The sequence below is a fragment of the Mesoplodon mirus genome, assembly GCF_964341445.2.
Source record: "Mesoplodon mirus genome assembly, chromosome: 6".
Classification (NCBI taxonomy): Eukaryota; Metazoa; Chordata; class Mammalia; order Artiodactyla; family Ziphiidae; genus Mesoplodon; species Mesoplodon mirus.
This window is the reverse complement of record NC_138982.1, coordinates 10,183,802-10,208,687: the sequence shown is the minus strand read 5'-3', so window position 1 is coordinate 10,208,687 and position 24,886 is coordinate 10,183,802. Positions and strand designations below refer to the sequence as shown.

Sequence of the window (24,886 nt, the reverse complement as noted above, 5' to 3'; positions counted from 1 at the left end):
AAGGTGAAAGGGAAGAAAATAACTTGAAAGGTTGAGGTAGATCCCTAGAGACAGAATATATTAGTAAACTCATGTTGGGAAGAGTAATCTAATCTATATAGATCTATGAGGCCTAACATTTCAAGGTCAAAGAAGAAAACATCTTACCCTTTTATTTCTCTCACTCTCTACTCTTCTCCCCGCATCTCTTTTTTTTTACCTTGTATTTTTAAAAAAAATTTTTTAACATCTTTATTGGAGTATAATTGCTTTACAATGGCGTTAGTTTCTGCTTTATAACAAAGTGAATCAGTTATACATATACATATGTTCCCATATCTCTTCCCTCTTGCGTCTCCCTCCCTCCCACCCTTCCTATCCCACCCCTCTAGGTGGTCACAAAGCACCGTGCTGATCTCCGTGCTATGCGGCTGCTTCCCACTAGCTATCTATTTTACATTTGGTAGTGTATATATGTCCGTGCCACTCTCTCACTTCTTCTCAGCTTACCCTTCCCCCTCCCCTACCTTGTATCTTAATTGGGGTTTTTCTACTTCTTGCCCTCACAAATCTTCCCCTCCACTAATTTATTAAAAATTGAGGATATGGATGTAAACGTTTTATGCAATTATATTCATATGCTCTTGTCCTCAACTATATGCTTCTGGTTCTTAAAAGTTGCCACATGGTATAGGAGAAAGAGTGTTCAAGTCAACCAGAAAATCAATGTTGAGCCGCAGGTCTGCCACTACCTATTTTTGTGACCATGGGCAAATAACTTAAAAAAAAAAAAAAACTAAAATGTCTTTATCCAAAATTTAGACATATAGACAAATTTAGACTTCATATAGGTAGTTTTATCGTTTTTCCACATATTAAGGCAAGTGCAAAATTAAAGTAGATGAGGTTACTCAAGACATCCACCTTTTTGTTTAGTTGTTCAAATTTGTTTCCACTTGGTTTTAAAATAGATTTGTTCAAATCAGGATACAAAGGTGACATTTGCATTTACTTTATCTGTTACTAAAGTCTCTTTTAATGTATAGGGTCCCCCTCCTTTTCCTTGCAATTTGTTAAACAAAGCCAGGTCATTTATCCTGTAGAATTCCCTGTGTTCTGGATTTTGTTGATTGTATTCTGTAACATGTTCTGTAACATGTTCTTTTGTGCTGTGTTTTTCCCATTAATGGGTAGATCTAGGGGCTTGATCAGATTCAGGCTTTTTTTTTTTTTTTTTGTCCCTGTCAAGACACTTCATAGGTGGTGCTGGGTACTTTTTCATTGAGTTGTATTAGAAGACACATCATTAAGATTAACCAATGAGTTCATCAGGCTGCCATTCAGATCCATTCATCCAAAGTTCCTCATCAGCTTTTCAATTAATAGCTTCAGCTGTCACTGATGTGCATTGCCTAGCTCTTGCCAATTCATTAGGAATTTAAAAATGGTGATATTCTAACAATACTCCTTCTGCATACTAACTAGAATAATTCTACAAATTCTTCCCCTCAGTTATTTGATTATCCTGGGGGTAAGGCAGGATAAATGCTTCTTTCTCTGCAGGTTTCCAGTTTTCAGAATAATTCCTCAACATCTTTCCAAAGGTAACTGAGTTGTTTTGTTTTTGTTCACGTTTATCATTTTGAATGCATAGGTTACATATTTAATGAATTTCATTGCATTTCAGTTATTATCCTTATTTATCATCATATTACTCCATGTATGTATCGCCAGTGGTTTAAAGTCCCTGCAGTTGGATCTTGAGCTTCTGAGAAAACATCTTTGAGTTTCCGAAAGCTCTCTTGCTTTGGTGATATTGAGGTATTAAGTTTTTGGATGTGAAATTTTTGTTGGAGAAAATGCCTCATGTGCACGGCTGAATCAAATGATATCTCTCGTAAAATAAGCTGGGGCAAGTAGGCTGGGGTACAGATGAAACAAGTTTGGCCACCCGTTGCTAACTTTTGAAATTAGTATAACAACAGTTTATTATTGTTCATTATATTATTTTCTTGTATACATCTGAGAAATACCATAATGAAGTTCTCTATCCCATTTTAGTAGTAAAAGTTTAAAAAGTCACCAACTACTACAGAAAAACAGAAGAAAACAAACACACCTTAAGTTCGGATCACACCCAACCAGATAGTTTCTGAAAATTATATCAAAATATATGCAAGAGAAAAAAAAAAAAACTTATCTATATAACTCCACTTTCCATTCAAGAAAAAGCTGTATATTTGAAGTTAAGAGATAGTCTGAAAAGTGTGATTCTTAAAGTATTCTTTATTAAGATCATTAAAAGTTGTAGAAACAACTTTATATTATAAAGGCACAGGGAGACAGTTCTGATAAAATATTCAAATTAAGCAGTAACTTACAGTACAAAAGACAATTTTAATGCACATACAAACCCCAAATGTCTGATTCAAAAATATTTTACTGCGTCTATTAATGGGCAATGATTAAAAATATAAATTGCTGCTGTATAATAAATATCTGATAGTGAACATCTTGATAGCAAAGTGAACAAAATATTTATTGCTTTTCACATACATATTTTTCCCTGTAATTTTAAATTCCTAATTCTTTTACTATCTTCTCCTCAACTTTTCCAAAGATAAAAGAAATTACACGTAATCTCATGGGGGAAATGGTAGTTATAAAAAACTACCTCAAGTTGCAATCACTGCTGGCAGTGTTTTCTCACTTCCTGTTCTGCAATCACAATCACTCTTCCAAAAAGTAAGATAAATGTCTGCTAAACCACAGAAAGACAACTCCTCTAATGACTGGCATTCTAAGGTTTGTAATGAATACTTATCAAATATAAAAGGTGCTCCATTTTGAAAATGTGTATTTTATTTGAAGTTTTGAGTAAGAGGCGAATGTTTGACACGTAATTTTACCTACTCCCCTCAAAAGTTTTCCAAAGTTGTAAAAAGTCAGCTTAGTAAAATTTCCAGCACTTAAATATTTCTTTGAGGGCTAGTTGATACATGTAATGTACTGATGTATAAAAATTAACTTTACAACGAAGAGATCTTACCCTTCTTCCAGTTTTTAAACTGGGATTAACTTTATTGATTTCCTCCTGCTCTTTTTGTAGCAACCCAGTTGCAGATGGTACAGGTAGAACTTCCATCACAACAGTAAAGTAACATGAAAGCATCATCCCAATTTAATGAATGCTCTTTCAACTTAAGAAATACCCACATCAAAGTCTTTGATAATCATTTTAAAGTTACTTAACCATATGTCATGTTCAGACAGTGTGTAGCAGCTAGTAATGTACCTGGCACAGAGTTGATGCTCAATAAATAGTTGCTGAATGAATGAAAAAGAAAAGAAAAACTTGGCTTTGGTTGTGCATATTTAATCACTTTCTGATTAGAATAAGGTCAGTCTAGAACTACATACTGCACACTACACCAAACTTTGCGGTAAACAAAAGTTGTAATTTCAAACAGAAAAATATCACCTACGTTAGTGATAGCCTATTTATATATATATTGTAACTTTAAAAAACAGCCCACAGAAATCTCACACGTTTAACTTTTATCCATATACTTAAATTTGATGATTTTTATGGCTAATAATTGGGTAATGAAGATCAAGTTGGACAGATTGGCTAAACCTGTCTGCTTTATAGTAAGAATTATTAGTCCATCAATAAATAAAAAGTTATGATGCCATATTAAACTCAAACAATGACTACCACGTTGACTTTTGCAAAACTACCAATGAATAAAAGGTACGACATCTTTAAGTTACATATGTTTGGAAGCAGTAGCTTAACTTTTCAATGTAAAAGAATAATCAGGAAGATATGAATTTAATAATGACAAAGTTGAAATACTGGAAGTAGGATAGTAAAAATAGCTAGGTGACCAATTTTAAAATCTAACCATAGGACTAGGTCTAATATTTCTTTGGCATATGCATTACTATCCTGGAATAGTTAGCATTTAAAAAATACTGGGTTTTTTTTTCCCTCAATCAAATTAACATCAAGGTATAGACTGCTAGTATACTCTTAAAGCCTTTTAAGGGACAAAAATGACATTTTGCAACATATGCCAAAGTTCATGTTTAGTGTACACTTATAATTTATTGGCATAGAGGGATGTAACTGTTAAACAACCTTAAATGATCTCATGCAATGGTGAAACCACAGAAAGTGGGAAGAAATGTATTTACATAATAAAATATTCAGCTTTCTGAAAAAACAGTAAACCTGGGAATCCTGCCCTAACGGTAAATGTGTACCTTACGGCACTGAATGAAAACTAGCCCAGATGTAAATGAATACCTATAGTAACCTGAATGTGTAAAATTTAATTAAAAACATAAAAATGGGGAAAAAAAACCAAATCTACACATCAGAAGGAAAAAGTAGCCTATAAAACAGGCCAATCTAATTTGACATTCAAAGTAAATACAAGAGATTCACAAAATCATAATCATAACGCAAACTAAGTCAAGTACCAAGTACCCTTTGATACACAAGCCAATATAACTATCAGACTCATTTCCAATAGCTTAACAATACTCATTAATCCAGTCAGGCATTCAGGGGGTAAAGCAGTTAACGATAGCTCAAGCCTCCAAAGTGTAAGAACAAACTTATTTGCAGAAGCATCATGTGATTTTTTGAAATTATGTCTTACTTTGATGGATGTTAACATTAAGATCTATCAGTGCAAGTTTATCATCCTCTGAATGTATTACTTCCAAATTTCATTTTTCCAGATAATTTTTGGTGGTTTCGTTTTAGCCAGTGCTATTTAAATGAAGAAAAGCGAAGAAAAGTCCACTATAGACTACCTCACATTGTTACTTAATTGTGCTAGATATTCACGCAGTTCTTTTGCAGCCTGGAATCTGCCATAGCGCTTCTTTGGGTTGGCGCACTCATCCAGCAAGGCCTCTAGTCGGCCATCTTTGGCAATTTCACTTGGTGGATCATGAAGCAGTCCTCCAGAGGTGCCACGCCAGGTGGCATGTCTGGATAAGAGGTTCTGACAAACAGCATAATAATTGTGGTCCACAGTGGCACGAGCACAAAGAATTTCTTTTGAAAATGATAAGCAAGCTTCCTTATCACAGTCATCAAATTTGCTTTCATACCATACATCCCAATTTTCAGGTTTATCTGTGAAAAGCGAAAAAGGAGAAAGAGAAAAATACATTTTAAGAGAGTTTTCATTGTTTCCCAAAATGTAACATTTGACTAATTAACACAGTATTTGTTCTTAAAATTGTATAACATTGAACACTTAAATATATTAATTTATACACAAACGTTTATTAGGAGTCCATCAATGCCAGGCAGAAGGATCAGACAAGGTCCCTGCTACTAAAAGGTTCAGCGTAGAGTGAAACTCTCCATGATACAGAGAAAGTGCCATACAGAAGTATGACATAGTGCGACGTGAGTACAGAGGAAGCAGTACCTGTGCCTGGGGCTGCAGAAAGCTGCACAGAGGAGAACAACTGATTTAGGTCTTGAAAGATAAGCAAGTCTGAAAAGCAAAGAGGGAAAACAGCATGCTAGGCCCAGGGTACAGTATGTACGAAGGCACGGATTTAAGCGATTGGTACGGCTGGTTCAGGAAACAGTAAATTCACTGTGGCTAGAGCATGAGACAGGTAACTGGGGAGGAGGTACAGATAAGGCTAGAAAATAGTTTGTACCTTGGATGGTCACGACCATGATTCGTCTAATAGAAATGTAAATCTGGGCTGAAGACTGGAGGGACTAAGATGGTCTAGGAAAAAAAGCCAGACTGTAGAAACATTTGAGAAAAAAATTAACAGGGAAGTGTATGAGTAAAGTCTGAGGTTCTAACTAGATGACAAGATAGACACTATTAACATAATGTTAATATTTTATACATAAATACAGAGTAATATAAAGTAGCTGTGAGGTATTCAGTGGAAAGGTTCATTCAAGAAACTAAAAGGCCACTGTAGCTGAAGCATTAAGGGCAGTGGAGGGATGTTAAAAATGAAGCAGAACAGATCCAAGTCACACAGATTATTCTCTGGTAAGGAGTTCGAATTTTACTCGAAGAACCATGGAAAGTCATTAAAAGCATTAAGCAAAGGAGTGCTAAGATCAGATTTATGTTTTAAAAAATGAACTACCTGAATAGAAGGAAACCAAAGGAGAAAAGAATTTCAGAAAGTTGTTACTATTAAAATACTCAGTGAATGATGAAAAAAAAAAAAGAAAGTTGTTACTAATCAGTCACTTCATGAATTTGCCAATTGGGTGGTTGCAGATGGTAATGCAGTCTTCTAAGTCAGGTTTAATGGGTGGAGAAATGAATGGAGGCTGAGGAAGCAGAGACAGGCAGTAAGCAACTTTTTTAAATGCTGGGAAAGCAGAAAAGAATCTTATGCATACTTGTTTTGGGGAAGGTAAGAAAAATTGGATTTTAAGGAGGAGGGTGGAAAGTTGAAGAAGATAACTGATGCAACAATTTCTCAAGGAAGGATCTATTCTGTTTGAAAAAAATGAATGTGTATTGTTTTTACTAGTTTAGATGATAAAGGGAAGGACATTGAGGGAGTTGCCGAAACAAAATCACAATTTCCCTGTAAAGGTCATTTACAAGAGTTCAGAAAAGAGGGTGAATAACTAAATATGGCCTTTTGCAAAGTGTCTATTTAGACAGCCCTACCATGAGACATTTGAAAAGAATTAGCCAGAGCTAAAGTAGCACGGGAGTAATGCTCACTGGATGAAATGCGAGAATACAGAAGCTATATTGTATTCATTCAAGGTCGGGAATTAGTTGGTATAAAACTGTAACATGTATTCCAGGAATGCCCACATTAAAAAGAAAAAAAATTACAAAAATATTATTTTTACGAACACTGGAATTAAAGTGTTTTAAAGTTTAGGCAAGTTGCACAACTCTGAATATAATAAAACCATTGAATTGTACACTTTGAAAAAGAAAAGCATGGTGTAAGCTGCTACAACATTCACAAATGTAGGAAGAGATAAGTAGGAAATGAAGCACTCCAGAGCATGGCATCCACTCCCCATGAAAGGATCTACATGGCAGGTCAAGAAATAATCAGAAAGTAGTTTGGTGAGTATGGAATCAGATCAAGGCATTGAGAAAAATAAAGTATTTAACAAGATCAAGCTGATGTAAAAAGTATAAACTTAATAGATTGCTGTTACATTCACTGCATTCTGTAGGTGCCACAAATTTTTGGTCTCTTCATCAACAGACCCCCATATGAGATGAGGGGATTAAGAATACAAGACCTTCACCATGGAATAACAACCCTTTGGGATTTTTTTTACTAAATACATTAGTTATAGAACTATAGGCTTTGTCTCTTAAACTTTAAAATTCCTATGACACTTAATTTTCAAAACACTTCAGCCATTCTGCCCACCTATCCTTTGAAGAGCTCATAAATAAACGGAGAGCAAAGTTTTGGATGAGACGTAATAATGTCAAACCAAAGTTAGAGATCTGCAGTGCTACGAATCATCTAAATGGTTGAAAAGAAAAAAAAAATCACCGAAGGGACCTCACAGAACAATGAAACACAGAATATCGCTAGAAGAGACTCCACAGAAAAATATGGACTCCACGAAAGCAGTACAGTCTTTCTGGTGGCCTTTAACTATATAAAAACTTAATTCTGCATTAGATCCTAAACCACAGCATAAATCAGACAGTATGAAAAAGACATGTGTACACACACACACACACACACACACACACACACACACACAGTATATCTGTGTCCATTTGAATCTGAAGGCTATTTTCTAAATAAGGACAAACTGTGACTAAGAGTACAAGCGTAAGTATAATAAATCAGTATTTGTTTACTGATACTGGTCAACTAAAACAAAGAAAGATGCAAGGTTGCCCTCTAAGGAGGAAATTAAAAGTTTGCTTTACATAAATGTAAACATTATTTTGACATAGAGAAAATCTAAAAGTTATAATACTTACTTTGTCTAATTAACCTTTTGTCAGCAACCAAAACATTTTCAGCATCCACAATGATCACCTTCCCATCTCTAGGACCAACTGCAAAATTGTCAAAGCTGACGTCCAGGAGGTAGAGTGCAAATTCAAAGTCATTGTTTGTCAGCTGCTCTGCTATTTCCATTAATTGCCAAGCGAGGTCAACTCGTTTCTCCCATGGTGCATTAAAGTAACTCCACAGTTCTTCTCCAACATAATTTACAGCCACCATTCTTCCACAAGCTCCAAGATATTTTGCAAATGGCCAACCTTCATCAGATGGAAAACTCTACAAAAGAATTATCTTATTATAAGAGATTCTGATGAAGATATCCTAGGTCTACCCCAGATCCTCCGTAGGGATTTCTACTAGGCATGAGCTTGGATTTTCTTTTTATATTCAATAGTTCAATAGAGAGTAACTTTTTTTTCCTTCTTTCTTTCTTGAAGTATAGTTGATTTACATTCAGTTATACATATATACACATTCTTTTTTTAAATATTCTTTTCCATTATGGTTTATCTTAGGATACTGAATATAGCTCCCTGTGCCATACAGTAGGGTCTTGCTGTTTATCCATTCTATATGTAATAGTTTGCATCTGCTAACCCCCAACTCCCAGTCCATCTCTCCCCAACTCCTTCCCTTCCCCTTGGCAACCACAGGTCTGTTCTCAATGTCTGTGAGTAACTTTATTTCTTCTTTAACTCATACCGTGACCATGGACGTGAAAATTTTTTAATAGATTACATTATAAAGCTAAAATAAAGAAAGTCTTTCTTATCAAAATCTCAGAACCAAATTGATCAACAAGACACAAGACACCTTCTTTATTACCAGATCTAAAAGTATGTATGCTTTCCTTTATCTTTTTGACTCCTGTAAGTACAATCAACCAATCCTTTCTTCGGAATGAATAGGACTGTAGGCCTATTAGCCAGCAAGTGTTTAGCAGGCACCAGGCACTGTGTTATGCTGGAAGAGTGAACTACACAGTCTCTAAAATAAAAATTTTAGAAGAAAAGACATATACCAAACAAATAATTATGAGTGCGATAAGTGTTAGTTACTAAAAGGTGGTGCAGGTCCTAAGAAAGTCTTTAATAGGGGCCTTATCTAGTCCAGAGGAAAGCAGGGGTGGAATTCAAGAAGGATTCTTGGGAAGTATCTTCTATCTATACCCAAAGGTTGGTAAAGAGCAATCTGATAACCTACCAATGCAATCTCTACTCCAAGTACCTCTGGTCCCAAGTTAGCCTTGCTTCCCTTTCCAATGCCATCACATTGTCTATTCACCTTAAACCCAACTTCAAAATTATTCTCTTAATCTTGGCAAGATTTTCTAATGGATTTTATAACTACTAGGAAGATTAACATCCTAAAACAAAAATCTTCCAGGATCATGAACATGTCATTTTCAACCTAAGTAAAATGGCAGGCTTATTCTAAGGTACTCACTCTCCAAAGCTAAAACACCCAACTACAAGATGAGCAATGGAGTGCAAAAGGGTGATAAATATTGTTTTAAACAACTTTTTGGAAGACCACATGACCAGAGGCGTTTTTTTAAAGAGACATTTTTCAGTCTAGCACCTTTCCTTAAGTTGGGGGAAGAAATTATATAAAGATGATGTTTACATAAACTTCAGGGGAAACAAAGCAAAACACTACAGAATATAAATGTAGCCTACTTCTATTGCTAAAAATTGAACAATCTACATACAAGAGCTGGAGATGAGGCTCTTCTTGGGCCTCTCAAGAAAAGTAAGTAATTTTACCCTGAGCTTTTATAAAATTGACAAAACTCAATAATACCCTTACATTAAAACTTTTATCAACTTTAAAACCATAAGATTTTTAGAACCAAACTTCCTCCATAATTACCTATGTTCATTTGTGTATCCTTTCAACACTATCAATGTACAATAACTATTTGTTCTTGGTACATATACCTTTTTTTCTTTTAAATTTTAAGATCTGGAGTTTTGTGATAAAATACTAATTATGTAAATTAAAAATTTAGATATGATAGTATGAATCTTTAAATACAGTAAATTAATTGATTCAATTTTGTTCAGAGACGATATCTACTGATTTCTTTAATTAGAGGAAAATACGTTTTTAATCGTATTACCTGAGATATTAAAATTTCTTGTGGGCAATGGGAAGAGTGACAGATTGCTCATGTCCAATGTGACATGCAAAAACTGCTAACCACATGTTATTTTCAACCTTTCCTCCCAACTTAAAATACCTCCACAAACTTGAAAATTTATTTAGACAAAATGATTACAAAAGATTTAACTATTTCCCAGAAGTATTCATGTATAAAACCTGACATATAAATGAAAGCACTGAAAATACGTAAATATGTGAGATTACATAGTTTTGTCATGCAAAAAGTAAACGAAAAAACTCCTCCATACACTATTGGTATATTATTCACATGCCATATTGTAGAACAGATACAAACTTATCTTTGTGAAAATAAAATGGTCTTTGACAACAGGAGAAAAGGGAACTCTGCCAACCTCTGCACATGTACAAATGCCTCCTTGTTTTTGGAGGCTTTCCAACTGGCAAACGACAGTCAGATATACACTTCATTACTCAAGTCCCTCATGGAAGACGATAAAATATATGAACAAATGTCATACTGAGCAACTTTACATTCATACAGTAATTTCTGACAACGTTAACTGAAATCCTGTTATACCTCATTTTAAGAAGAGCACTACAATTCTTTCATACAGTTTGCTACCTAATCTTTTGGAAGAACTTTAACAAATGAATTCACATCACTTGCTCATGAGAAGAATGTTCATTGTGTAGTCAAAATAGTCAGACTTCATTAATGAGAACAGAATTCTATTGAGCATTCTATTGAAAATGCTTCAAGGAAGCCAAAATATTTATAATTTGTATTTAAAACAATTCTGGCTTAGGATCAAATTACCATGATGAAGGAGAGTTTGAGAGACAAACTTTTAAGATGTTACTGCTTGGATTTATTAAATATATCAAGCAATAAGAAACACAACTTCTGACTTCCTGACTACCCAACTCCCACAGTGCACAAAACCACAGTAGCTAAGATAAGAAGTATACTGCTGAGGTCCACATTTTTTTTCTTTAAACAAAATCTTAAAATCAGATTTTCAAACTGCCTAGCACAACAGGCACACAATTTAAAGTAACCTGAAATAAAATGCGTGTATTTCATTTTTATTTCTATTTTTACTTTATTTTTTATTGAAGTATAGTTGATTTACAATATTGTGTTAGTTCCAATTGTAAAGTACAGTGATTCAGTTATACATATATATCCTTTTTCAGATTCTTTTCCCTTATAGGTTATTACAAAATATTGAGCATATTTCCCAATGCTATACAGTAGGTCCTTGTTGGTTATCTATTTTATATATAGTAGTGTGCACATGTTAATCCCAACCTCTTGATTTATCCCTCCCCCCTCTTCCCCTTTGGTAACCATAAATTTGTTTTCAAAGTCTGTGAGTCTCCTTCTGTTTTGGAAATAAGTTCATTTGTATCTTTTTTTTTTTTTTTAAAGATTCCACATACACGCAGTATCAATATGACATTTGTCTTTCTCTGTCTGGCTTACTTCACTTAGTATGATAATCTCTAGGTCCATCCATGTTGCTGCAAATGGCATTATTTCATTCTTTTTTATGGCTGAGTAATATTCCACCGTGTATATATACATCTTCTTTATCCATTCATCTATTGGTGGACATTTAGGTTGCTTCCACATCTCAGCTATTGTAAATAGTGCTGCAACGAACACTGGGGTAACATGTATCTTTTTGAATTTATGGTTTTCTCTGGATATATGCCCAGGAGTAGGATTGCAGGATCATATGGCAACTCTTATTTTTAGTTTTTTAAAGAACCTCCATACTGTTCTCCATAGTGGCTGCACCAATTTACATTCCCACCAACAGCGTACGAGGGTTCCCTTTTCTCCACACCTTCTCCAGCATTTATCGTTTGCAGATTTTTTGATGATGGTCATTCTGACTGGTGTGAGGTGGTACTTCATTACGGTTTTGATTTGCATTTCTCTAATAATTAGTGATGTTGAGCATCTTTTCATGTGCCTTTTGACCATCTGTATATCTTCTTTGGAGAAATGTCTACTTAGATCTTCTGTCCATTTTTTATTGGGTTGTTTTTTTCTGATATTGAGCTGTATAAGAAAATGTGTGTATTTTACAGGATTATTTACTACTGAAAAAATGTGTACAAACACTTTTCATGTGAAGGAAAGAGACTTTCAACCTGGAATGGTTTAAATTCTAATTGGATTGGAGGCACTCCAATTAACTGTTCAGGGCTTTTCATCAGGCTTGAATGTGTATGTCATAAAGTGTAGTATGTGAAGTTTTTATAACTATTAGTCTAAGATTACACAAAGGCACATAATAGTTACAAAACAATATATTTACTACTCTATTACTCTTTTTTTTATATTGAGTGGGTGACTACCCAAAGAAAGTCTACAGAGTATTATTACCAATTTAAAAATTAAAAATGGAAATTTAAGTATCATGTCAAACATGCTTAACTCTAAGATTTAAAGCAACATTAAATGCCTTCACTGTTAATTTACATAATAAAAGGTACTGTGAATATGAAACCTAAGATAAGTCATCATGTCTAGGTATCTTTTAGCTTAAAGCCAAGGTTTCGGAAACAAACAAAACCACTAGGATCATCTTCATTTTATGAGAAAATAAAATGAAGGTGACATAAAACATATATATCAATAAAAAGAAAATTTATTTTATACTCTTTAAAGTACATAATATTTCATAAAATTTCTATATTTAAAGGGTGAAACAGTATATGAACAGAATAATGGACTTGATATCACAAGTCTAGCTTTTGAGTTTCACCTTCACCTCTGCATCTCACTAGCTGTGTGATGGTGGCAAAGCCAAAACTTTTTAGAGCTTTAGTCTCTTCCTCTGTAAAACTGGAATAGTATTTGCCCCATATTCATCAGGGCAATGTAAGATCAAAGAAAAAAGTATGAAATGTACAATTTACTACTGCTTTATAAAGAATTGCTTACCAAAACATTTTTATACTTCCTGTTTAAATCTTCCTATTTATATAAGTCCATACATTCATCAATAGAGGTGCTTGTTTGCAAACCGCCTATTGAAAAGGCATCTACAAATAATGAACACCTTCCAAACGTAGCCAAGAACCACTAAACTAGAAATCTATCTTCACTGTCCTCTAGTAGTTTTTAATTTACAAAGGAATGTATAAATTAGTTACCAAACTTTAAAAAGGCTCAATGCTATGAGAAATGTACAGGGCATCCACAAGCACTAAAAATATAAAAAATTTAAAACTTGGTAATATGTATAAACACAGCATTGTAATTTGATTTTCATTTATAATAGGCAAGCACCACAAAATGGCTATTTTATAGCCATTTATTATCTCACAACATTCCATTAAAAGGAATATAACTTTGCAGTTTGCCTAAGAAGGAAATGTGTTATAAGACTGGCTCTTTTTTTTAAAATTCTAAATGCTGACATAACTATCACATATCTATTGATCAAAACCAAATGTCACGACACTTTATGTGACCAATAAATGGGATGTGAAATCTAAGAATTCTAGATTTGGAGGGTACCTGAGTTGTAAGTACAGTTCAACTTTATCAGCATAGTTTAAGTGATTTGCCTCAAGTCACACAGGTAATTAAGAGGTGAACTCAGGCTAATACAACCCCTCAATCCAATATCCCTCTGTTTCAGAAGTTTTCAGATTTTGGAAAGGTGACAGTACGTATATTTCATACTCATATTATGCAACGCCTCAAGGAGAGTCTGAGGTAGCACCTCACAAGAAAACATATTACACTGCAAAAATACTATAAGCTTATTCATCCTAAGTGGGATAAAGCACATAAATTACCTTGTGTTTTCACATTTGTTTGTTTTTAATTTGACGAAACCTACTTTTCTTCAGATTTTTAAATTTGGAATTACAGATAAGGGATTGTAGGTCAACCCACATTTCATTGAGTACTACAAGCAGCTGGAGTAAAAGGCAGTGAGACAGTTACTGTAGAATGAAAAAATACAAACCTTGAATTTAAAAATCCTAGATCTAGCCTAACTAACTCCATCAAGAAATGCTAAGTAAAGAGCTGTAAATAAAACATAGCCCCTATTCTAAGGAAGGCTTTTTAGCCTGAGTTAGGAAGATGATTATTAAACATGTATAAGTAATAAATTATGGAATTTGTTGCAAATCACAGAAAAGTATACAATATGTTGAGAAAGAAGAGTAGGGATCTATTTTAGATGGTGTGGTAAAGGGCAGCCTCTCTAAGGAAGTGCTACTTAGGGAGAGATCTAAAGGATGAGTATAATATTACGTAGACTGGGGATGAGGCAGTTTAGAATGTTGGAGGCATATGTTAGAGCCAGAAACTGTCCTCTTCAGAACTTAAAAAAAGTCCAAAGCAGCTGCAGTGAAATGAGGAGGGAATTGCTTGAGGTGATGGAGTCTGGAGAGGGAGGTAGGGATCAGATCACGTTGGGACTTACAGAACAAAACACAAACTCCTCAACATGGTCCACATGCCATGAAAATACAAAGTATGTGTCCAAGGCTTAACATTCAGAAACATCTTACTTACTGGAGTTAGTCAATATCCCGTGGTATATAACATCATTCCAAAAAACAAGCTTTTACAATATCACAATATCCTTTAATCAATAGCCATTGTCCTACCAGATTAATTACATCATTTTATTCTATTATGTCAGAACACAGTCCTAAAAAAAGGAGATATGGGATGTATAAGAAAAACTGATAGAACAAAGTAAGGTCAGCTCTAAAGAGTTTGTGTTCTATTATCTTTTTCTCTCCTTACATGACCAAAAGTAGTTTGCATACTAAGTTTAAAAGATCCGAATTCCTTTCACACAAAAAACATAAAATATTTTATAGCCATTTATTATCTCACAACATTCTATTAAAAGGAATATAACGTTGCAGTTCGCCTAAGAAGGAAATGTGTTACAACAATGGCTCTTTTTTTTTAAAGAAGAAAATTCCTAGTAAAAAGACACTGACTTGAAAAAAAAATCCATTAATAGTCAAAACATGCAATCTAAAATCTAGTTAATAGGTTTTCTAAAGAACTGGCATTTCTACACGTACACGCAAATTTAAACTTGAGAACATTCTTAGAAAGTAAATTATCAAAAGCATAGAAAATGCTTAAAGGTTCAATTTGAGCTTCAAAATTATTTTTAAAAGCCAAAATTTGAACAAAATCCCATTGTAGTAACGCATGTTGTAACAGCTGTTCATAGAGATTAGTCTAATGCACTGGTGACAGACTAATGTGTTCACAGTTTTGTGAACTGTCTGGAGGGAAAATAGAGTAAAATTACTGGGATGATTTAATGGTTACCTAATTTTTGATAAAATTTCTCTAAGACCTCAGCTTCTTAATTTATACTGCCAAATAGTGGCCAAAATCCATTGCAAATACTGTAGAATCTTAATAATCTCAAGATTTTCAAGTCACAGGGTATGTTCCATTTATTTCGTTAAATAATTTTCTGAATGCCATTTCCACCCACCTAGAATTCCAACAATATTAAGCAATGCCTTGAAAATAGCATGGTTGTGTTATTTCACTGAATATCATGTCCAACAGCTGTATCTAAAATAGGAAACTAACATCAAAACACATCAAAAACAAAAAATCTACTAAGTTTAACAGAAATAACTCATCTTTTAGAATGAGTAGCTTAAGAAATGCTCTCCCACACCAAAAAAAAAAAAAAAAAATCACTTGGCCACAAATTTTAAATGTAAATTTTTAAATATATAAATATTTAACTCGTCTCAACTGACCCTTTCTTACCTCATGAGAACCAGCAACTGTGGTCCATGTTTCTAAGTTGAAAAATATACCTAGAAACACTATACTCAAATATTTACTTTCAGTAAAACAAAATGTCAAATAAAGAAAAAAAAAAGATATAAGCAGTTTCTTTTGAACCCAATAACCTGCATTACTTTCTTTAGTCAGACCTGATTTCTTTAAAAAGTCTGCCAATAGAACAATACTAACTTCCCCCCTTCCCTTTAACTGAATTAACACAGCCCTTCAGAAGTAAAGCAAAATACCTGCCAGGAACATACTATCTCTGCATTAAATACTTGGTGCCTGGTTTTAGATTTGTATTCCTGTTGTCTTAACTTTATCATAGCCAAAACAAAACTCTTGGTTCCCCCTACTCCAACAGCCATTCCTTCTCTGGGCTTCCTCATCAACAGTTGCTCGGACCAAAAACCCTGGAGGTATCTTATTTTTCTCTTTCCCTCATACTGTAACCAATCCCAATCATCAAGTCCTGTCAGCTATTTCTCCAAAACATATTGGGTCTAACAGCTTTTCATAACCTCAACTGCAACCACCTTAATACAAACCACCAAGCTTTCTCCTACAAACCAGTGCAAAAGCCTTTCTGATTGATTCCTCTCTTATTTCTTATAACCCATTCTCCACAAATCAGGCCCTACTAAAAACACTTATACTGTTTCCCAGTGCTCTGAAAACAAAATTCTAAACTCATTAAGCATGTTTCCAAGGCCCTACAGGATATGGACCTTGCCTACTTCTATGATCTTGTGTTCTACCACGCTTTGCTACTCCCATGCTTGATCCTGTTGGGGCCTCTAAATTTGTCATACCTCTTGCTTAAAAACACTCTGCCCTCAGAACTTTGCACCACTGGCTTTTTCTCATCATGCGCACCTCAGCTAAAATGTCACTAAATTCTGACCACCAAATTTAAAATTCTATCCCCAATCCAACTCTCCATCCTAGGAATCTGCTTTGTTCTTTTCATAGCGTGTAAAATCTAAGATTACCTTGTTCTCTATTTGCTGCCCACATCTAATGCCCCAGAAAGCAAAGACTGCACAAACTGTGCCCTGGCGTGTCATCTTCACTGTATCCTAAGGGCATATAGGTCAGTTCCCAGTGCTACGGAGCGATGCTACAGAATTCCTGTCAGATCTTTTCAGTTCATAGTTAAAATTCCAAATGAGCAGTAAGGCAAATTATGAAGACCCTGGAACATCAAACTTACCTCAAATAATAAATCTTCTAACATTCTGTCTCAGAGTCTAAGAATGTCTAGAAATAACCCAGACTTAACCTCTAGTTTTAAAATTATCATTCATCAGTGTACTAAACAAAATTATTAAGCTTAATAATGATTTACAGAGAAAAATTAAACTACTTGCTTTGTATTAGTGAATCCTTACAAAAAACCATGTTTCGTACAATATTCATTCTATTCATCATATGGGACAAATCCTTAACCCCCTTTTAATTACTAGTCCAAAAAAACTATAGTCTGAAGCAACAGCTACATAGGTATTTATGATGTGTCTATGTGTATGTAAGGGTGGTGACATTTGAACATTTGCCATAGGAAGAGTAAAATTTACATATTTCTAAGATATCAACACAGTGTACTAAGGAAGTTTACTATAGATCTCTAAAAATGGAATAAGCTGATTTGCAAAGTAATAATATACTGTAAAAAACTTCACAAATAAGGATATTTTGCGTATAGTATCTGAATAATCCTATCTCCTTTAAAATAATCCTTTCGATCAGTATTAACATTCCCATTTTACTGATTAAAAAACTCAGGCTCTGAAACATTAAGGGACTCATTCATTGCCACCCAACAACTTTGTGGTAGTACAGAACGCTATCTCAATACTGTCCTCACCACACCTCCTGGGCCCCCCCAAACCCCCACCTCCCAAATCTACAGGCAAAATCCCATTTATCCTCAGAATTCAATTCCTCTGTGAAATCTTCCCTGGTATCCATTCTCATGAAGATACACCCAGATGTCCCTCCCTAAATGAGTCATCTGACAGGGTGCACAATATCCTTTTTTTTTGTAGGGCTTATTATGATAGCATAATAATTAATGGTAATTAGTCATGTATATACCTACCTCCTACACAGCTAAGCTACTTAGTAGTTGCCTAGAAAGAAGGTTTCAATCCAAATGCCTTATAACAGACTATTTAGCAAATGAGGAAACAAAATTCAGTTCTTCTGACTCTAAGTCCAGGGCTATGGTATGTCCAAAGAGCTTCTGGGTATTTTACAGATAACTTCCTCCTATAATCTACAAAAAGACATAAAAATTGGATAAAAAATTTGATTACATAATTTAAAACCTTTCAAGGTCTATGACCAGGATGAATAACTATCCTCATCTTACACCAATAATTTACAGTCTCAAGACAGCTTACAATCATGTACTAAAGTTCACTGCATGTATAGGGAAAATGCAGGGCTTATATTCTAAGCCCATGTTAGTTTAATATATACAAAATGAGTGAGTAAAGAAAGAAAACGTGTCAGCATTCTGTGAAGAGTCAGCAGCAATAACTGCAATATAGGAAGTAGACCAGAGACATAAGCCAGAAAATCAGAATAAAAACCAGACTGATGAGCCACTGAGAAACTGACCACCTATGTCCAGAAAGTAGATCCCCCAAAAGTAAGCTTTCTACCCCCCACCAACATACGTGAGGAATATGTGCTGGTGCAAGCAATGGAAATATGAGGGAAAATAGTTCAAAGATTAGATAAAAGTACAGAAAGGATCTCAGAACTAATAATAGTCAAATGATATGAACATATCCAGAAAATAGGCTAGGGTGTCAAATGATTTTGCTCCACTGATCTGAAAGTGGTGCCTTCCTATGGGTGACTGTCTGTTTCTATAATCTTTCCAAAATAAAAGTCTCCTTCTTTTTAGGACCTGAGTTAACACAGATTTTCCTATTTTTGTTTGCTTTGTCAGGAAGCACAATCAAGTGTCAATGAAACCTCAGATAAAAAGAAAAACAGGAAAAAAAAAAAAAACCAACCCTCTAGATTTAAGCTCATTCATTTATTAGATAAAAAGTGCTCTACTCAGAACTATCTAGTCAGAACCATCTCTGAAGCCTAAATCGGGGAGTGCAGGAGTGTGGTTACTGCAGCAGCAGCCAGGAGGAGAGAAGGAGGTAGCCGCTTAAACTGTTGCTTGAAAAGAAATTCCTGTGACAAAGTCTGGAACATCCTTTCTAGGTGCCAATACCCGACAAGACCCTTAGCTACCTTTAGCTCCAGATTTGTTTCCTTTAAAGGCAGTCTCGAATTTTGATTTGCTTTAATCTGATTTCATGTGTGTAAAAATTTGAGGCTAGGAAGACAAGCCTGAAAAAGGACTATCTATCCTGGCCTCCAACCCATAGCAGGGATCAAGTACAAAAACGCCCAACCCCCTTTTATAAGAGCTTAAACTCACCAGTTAAAGTCAAGCTCAGAAGAAGAATAATTTCTCAAGTCGAGAGTTTGAGAGTCAGAGGATGTTGGGGCTGAAGAGAATTTAATCCAATAGTCTCACTTTATAGCTAAGTAAAGGGAGTCCCATAAAAAGTTTATCAACTGGTCCAAAGTAAGACAATTAGATAAATGGCCATAATCTTTTGTTTACGTCAAAAACTGCATCTTAGTGCATCTTAAAAGTACATTCTTTTCCTATAGAAATTATTTTTAAGGACAAAAACAACAACATTCACTCAAAGTTTAATTATAAAATTCATCTTGTAATGTAGGAATGGAATAAATCTGTAATTAAAGATATGGTTGATATTCAGAATCATAACTATTTTTAAGGTGATTCACATTCCAAACAGGCTTCAAAACCACTAATCAAATGCATTGGATAATTAAGTCACTTACTTATTTAATATCTAAGCACTCTAATTATTGAGTGCTTACTATGCATGAGGCACTACATAAAATGCTTTCAATGTATTATGTCATTTGTAAGAATAGAAAAGTTTAAAATCTATAGCTTAAACAATGATAGTTACGTTACACACTGTAAATATTAAAGAAATCCCATTAAAACCATGATTCAGAAAATTTAAGACAAAGTTCTACAAATATAATAAGACAAATTCCCACCTCCTTGCCCCAAACAACCAAGAGCTTTCTTATTTCTATAAACAAGACCATCTTCACTATCTCCAAGCGATAACGTCAGAGAGACAGTTTGGGCCTCAGGAAATCCAGACAGCATTTTTCTCCCTTATACACACAATTTTTATAAATTCAAGGATAAGTAAGTACAAATACTGGTAGAAATTTTATCAATAACAGAAAATATCCTACTATCTTGCCAAATACTTCAACACCTCAATTTCTGACTATTCCAAAAATGCCATACGAATATTACAAAGTTCCTCTCCACATTTTTTTCCAGTTAAGATTAGCATACTTGTAATTAAAATATACCTCTGGGTGAAGTAAAAATGTGAAGAGAAAAAGTAGAAAATAAAGATTCTAGCATTATCTTGTTGCTTGATGCTTATAAAAATTTTTTAGAAGATAATTCTATGGCAGAACAACTTTCCTTAGAATTAGATAAGCTGCTGAAGGCCAGTAAAACTATCTAACAATGGGAAGAGAGTTGTACTTCTGTATCATTTCATATTGGGAAATCTATGCTACAAATCTGTATAGCCTTACATAGCTAAGGTATGTCCAAAACATATCTTGCAGACATTTAATACCATTCATGTCTCCTTTCAAGGCATAACAGAAACTTCAGTTTGTTACTGTTTCTTAAAATCAGAAGATGCATGTTTAATGGGTTACATTAATATATACTTTTCAGTTTTTTCTTTAGTACCTTATCAAAAGAGATTTTTCAATGTTTATTTTTGGAAGCATGTTTCCTACATTGGAACTTTTCTTAAGAATAGTTTGATGAATTCAATCCAAAAGACTTTTTCTCTCCAGTAGTTAATCTGGGGGCAATATAAGAAAAATCTAGTTTGTTATCAACTGTCCAAAAATTCAATAAGTAGCTCCCTCTCCTGGAAAAAAAAAAAAAAAAAAAAAGAAAAGAAAAAAAACAGCAAGTTCCTCTTCAAGCTGTAAAACACACACTTGTACCCTTAAAAATATTTTTTAAAACTACATGAACCCCAAAATATAGAGAGCCAAATCTGAGTGAGTTTTTCTACCAGTATCAATTAATATCCCAATACTACCATAAACAGCTATGAACAGTTTCACAGAAACCTGTATAAATACTAAAATTGTGTATGTCTGTCTAGCTAACAAAAAGTAATGAACATCATGATGTGACTTAGTGTATAACAATCTTTGTACTTGACCAAAGGATTGTGAGATTCCTTTCACTTCAGTGGTTTTATACAGTCATCAAATTTTAATTATATTGTTCATACTTAACTCATTAGTTTTTACTGAAGATTAAGTGGTTCTATAAAGTAAGTAGCAGCTCTATGAAGATCTTCTATTTAAAAATAAGTCTTCTTATTCTACTTGTTTGTTCAACAGTTAAAAAAAAATACCAATGACTGACTGGTATTAAAGACCCCAAATTTATATTTCACACAGCATGTAAACAGCTATAGAACTAAATTAAAATTTCAAGTTACAAATATCACAGTCAACAATGTTGATACAGATATTTCCTCACATACTGAAAACAAACTCTTATACTATAACCCACCTAGCCACCTGCTCACTGCAATTGTGTCAAGTAAGCTTAAATTACAAAAATATAACTGATTTTTTAAAAAAGTTTTTTATCACTAAAGATGAAAAGAGAAGAAAAGTTTAAGCGAAGAGTTCATCAGAAAACAAGATATACGTACACTTGACTGTCTCAACTATAAAGTAAACTAAAAATACTAAGACAACTTCAAGCTTCAAAAACATGTAAGTTTCCCAAATAAAGCAGATTTACCTTAGTGCAAATCAAATGCCAACGTTTCTCATATTAAAATGCCATACATTTATAGAACTGGATATACAACGTTCTTAAAATATTGGTTCTAATATAAGTAGAATTAACTGATAAAAACCTTTCAATAGCAGCCACTATTTTAGTTGCAGAAAATGTGTATTACTAAGATAGCTCTTTACTAAATTTTTGGGTCCCAGAGAATTTGAGAGACTATCTGCTAAGCAAACCATACTGCTAGAGCTTTCTCCAGGGACTAACCTCGTTAACATAAACATCTATTTCTCACAGAGAAAAAGCAGCTTAAATGGAAAAAACCTTTCAAATCAAATGTATGTATCATAAGTACGGACTTAAACTTTAGAGGCTGACTAGTTTTGGAACTACCGAATAATGTAATTTCTTCGAGGAAAGCTTAACCAGTTTTATATACCATTCACTGTTAGAGAAGCATTTACTATACAATCTGTACTTTAAATGACCCGTTACATACATCCTAGGACGACTTAAAATTTACTACGGTTTTGTTGGAGGCAAAGTATTTATTTTGTGTTAAAATTATTTGGCTGAACTAATCAAACGATGCTGGTTTCTCTTAGTTAAGTTGGGCAGCGAAGAACTTGAGAAAAGCCAGCAATATAAATGAATACTGCACATTCCTATTGATGCACTTTAGATTTTAAAAAAATGCAACCCTGTAAAAACCCCCCAGCCATCAGTGACATTCTTAGCAGCGCCGAAAGGGCGTGAAGTATTCAAAATTACTTGTGATTAATTTTACGTCATGTTTTTTTTTCCCTTTGTATTTGAAATACAGCACAACTGCTATGTAAAACGAGCAAGGTAACTTTCCCTGCGGTTATCGGGCTAGATCAAAACCCCAACAGTTGTAACCACTATCCAAGGACACACTGCACTAAAGGCGAGTGGGAATGTGGATAAACTCAGCAACTTTTCCCAAGGTAAACACAGTTTTGAGAGGTTCTGTTTTCTTTTTGGCTGTCACCACCAGTAAAAAGATCCCAACCTACTCCCCTAAAAGGCTCGTTTGGTTTCAAAATAAACTCACGAGAGAACCAATAAGTCAGCTAGAAGAGAGATGACTCTCCTTTTTCCCTGTTTTCTAACCCTGGCCTAACATTTCACCTTCCTGCTGCCAAATTACCGCATGAATAGAGCAGGTCACAGGATCAGGATGAAAATGTCCGTCTTGGCCTTAAAGCCTCGCAGCCCCAAGTCCAACGGGCCTTACTTTTTCCTCTTTCTAATCCCACCCAAAGCACGGCTTGCAGACTGACCCCACCCCGGACCCCGGTCCCCATTCTCTGATCTCATCCTCCCGAGTCTGTCCCCAAATTGGCGGCCCCAATGATGTGCCAGGTGAATGAGCTAAGGAATAAAACAAAGACAGACTTTGGGGCCGAAGTGAGGCCAGCCGCGCGGGGTGCTGAAGACGAGACCAAACGCGGCACAGAAACACTGGAGAACTAAGAAAGGTCCAAGGGCTCGTGAACACACTGCGCCGCGGAAGCGCAAGCCCCGGCGGATCAAAGCAGAAGGGCAGGGAGGAGAGCCGAAAGAAACTCGGCGGAGAGACATTTTGCGAGCGTACAAGACGCGCTCCCTCTGGCGTTGAAGGATCCGCAGTCAGACCCGAGATGAGCCCGCGCCCAGCTGAGAAGAGCAGACTCTCCAGCAGCCGGGTCCCCCTCCGCGATACCTCACAGCGCCAGGGGTCCTCCAAGCGCCGCCCCCTCCCCACGCCCGCCCCCTCGCCTCGCCGTGCCGCACTGGGTCCTGACCCGGCGACGGGCGCGGGAGGGGCCGCTTCTCCGGACTCCCGTTCCCCGGGCGGCCCTCCCGGCAGGACGCCCCCCGTCCGGGCTCCGCGCCTACCTGTAGCACCAGCGGCTCGGGGTTGAAGGCCAGGGTCAGCAGCAGCTGCATGCGCTCCGAGTCCTTGAGGTTGCGGAGCAGGAAGCTGCCCGAGTCCTTGGTCTCGGCGTAGCGGCGCACCAGGCGGTCGAGCAGACGCTGCGAGGGGCAGTGCACCAGGTCGGACCAGCCCTCCACCGCCTCCGGCGTGAGCAGCCGCACGTCGCCGTTGAGGCGCGCGAACTCGGTGCGGGGCATGGCCTGGAGCAGGTCGCAGCGGGGCCGGCCGGTGGCCCGCTTGCAGATGCTCTGGTCGAGCTGCGCCAGCTCGCGCTGCGAGCCGAGGCGCTTGAGGACCACTCGGCGGCGGCCGCCCTCACGGGGCTCGCCGTACTGCGCGAAGTAGACGTTCTTCACGTTGAGGAAGTCCAGCAGGCGCAGGCGGCCCCACGCCTCGAACACCACCTGCCCGTTGAGGAAGCGGCGGCACCAGCTCGTGCCGAAGCACGCCGGGCACTTATTGAGCTGCAGGAAGCGCCGGTCGGCCAGCTCGTTGCGCTGCCAAGAGGCGAGCAGCGACGGCGAGTGCAGCACCATCAGCACCAACAGGCTGCCCAGCGCCGCCAGCTTCAGCGAGCGGGACAGGCGGCCCAGCTTCGGGGGCACCAGGCGCCACATCCCGCCCGCCGCCCGTCCGCCCGCACCCGGAGGGCGAGGGCACCCCCGGGGCGCCCCCGCCGCGCCGAAACCCGGAGAGTGACTGGCAGGGGCCCCCGGGCGAGAAAAGGAGCGAGGGCGCAGGCTGGGGCGGAAGGCGGAGTAGGTGTGTTAAGAGAGAGAGAGAGAGAGACGGGGAGCGGGAAGGAGCCGACCGGAGCAGGCTGCCACTTCTCCCAGTCACTAGTCTCCACAACTCTCGAGCTCCCTCCTCCGAGCTCCCCGCCCTCCGACTCCGGCGGCGCCTCCTCCAAGCCAGTCAAGTTATACAGCGGGGGGAGGGGGAGGGAGCGCGGGGACCTAACGGCCGCGCGCCCGCGTCCGCCCGTGTACGCGCACGCGCTCTTCTTGTTTGGGGCGCGAAAGCTGTTGCGCTGGTGGCCGCCCGTCGAGCGAATGGGGTCTCTAATGAGGAAAGGAGGGAC

The 24,886-nt window shown here is 36.7% G+C and overlaps 1 protein-coding gene across 1 annotated transcript; it reads right to left on the bottom strand.

Annotated features, from left to right (window-relative positions):
* Positions 1–2,245: 2,245 nt before the first annotated feature.
* Positions 2,246–24,515, bottom strand: DIPK2A (divergent protein kinase domain 2A). The gene is made up of 3 exons (XM_082625288.1): positions 23,766–24,515; positions 7,974–8,277; positions 2,246–5,134 (listed from the first exon to the last, which is right to left on the bottom strand). Exons 1-3 carry the CDS (start codon positions 24,420–24,422, stop codon positions 4,803–4,805), a joined length of 1,293 nt encoding a protein of 430 aa, XP_082481414.1. The 5' UTR covers positions 24,423–24,515; the 3' UTR covers positions 2,246–4,802.
* Between the last annotated feature and the right edge of the window lie 371 nt (positions 24,516–24,886).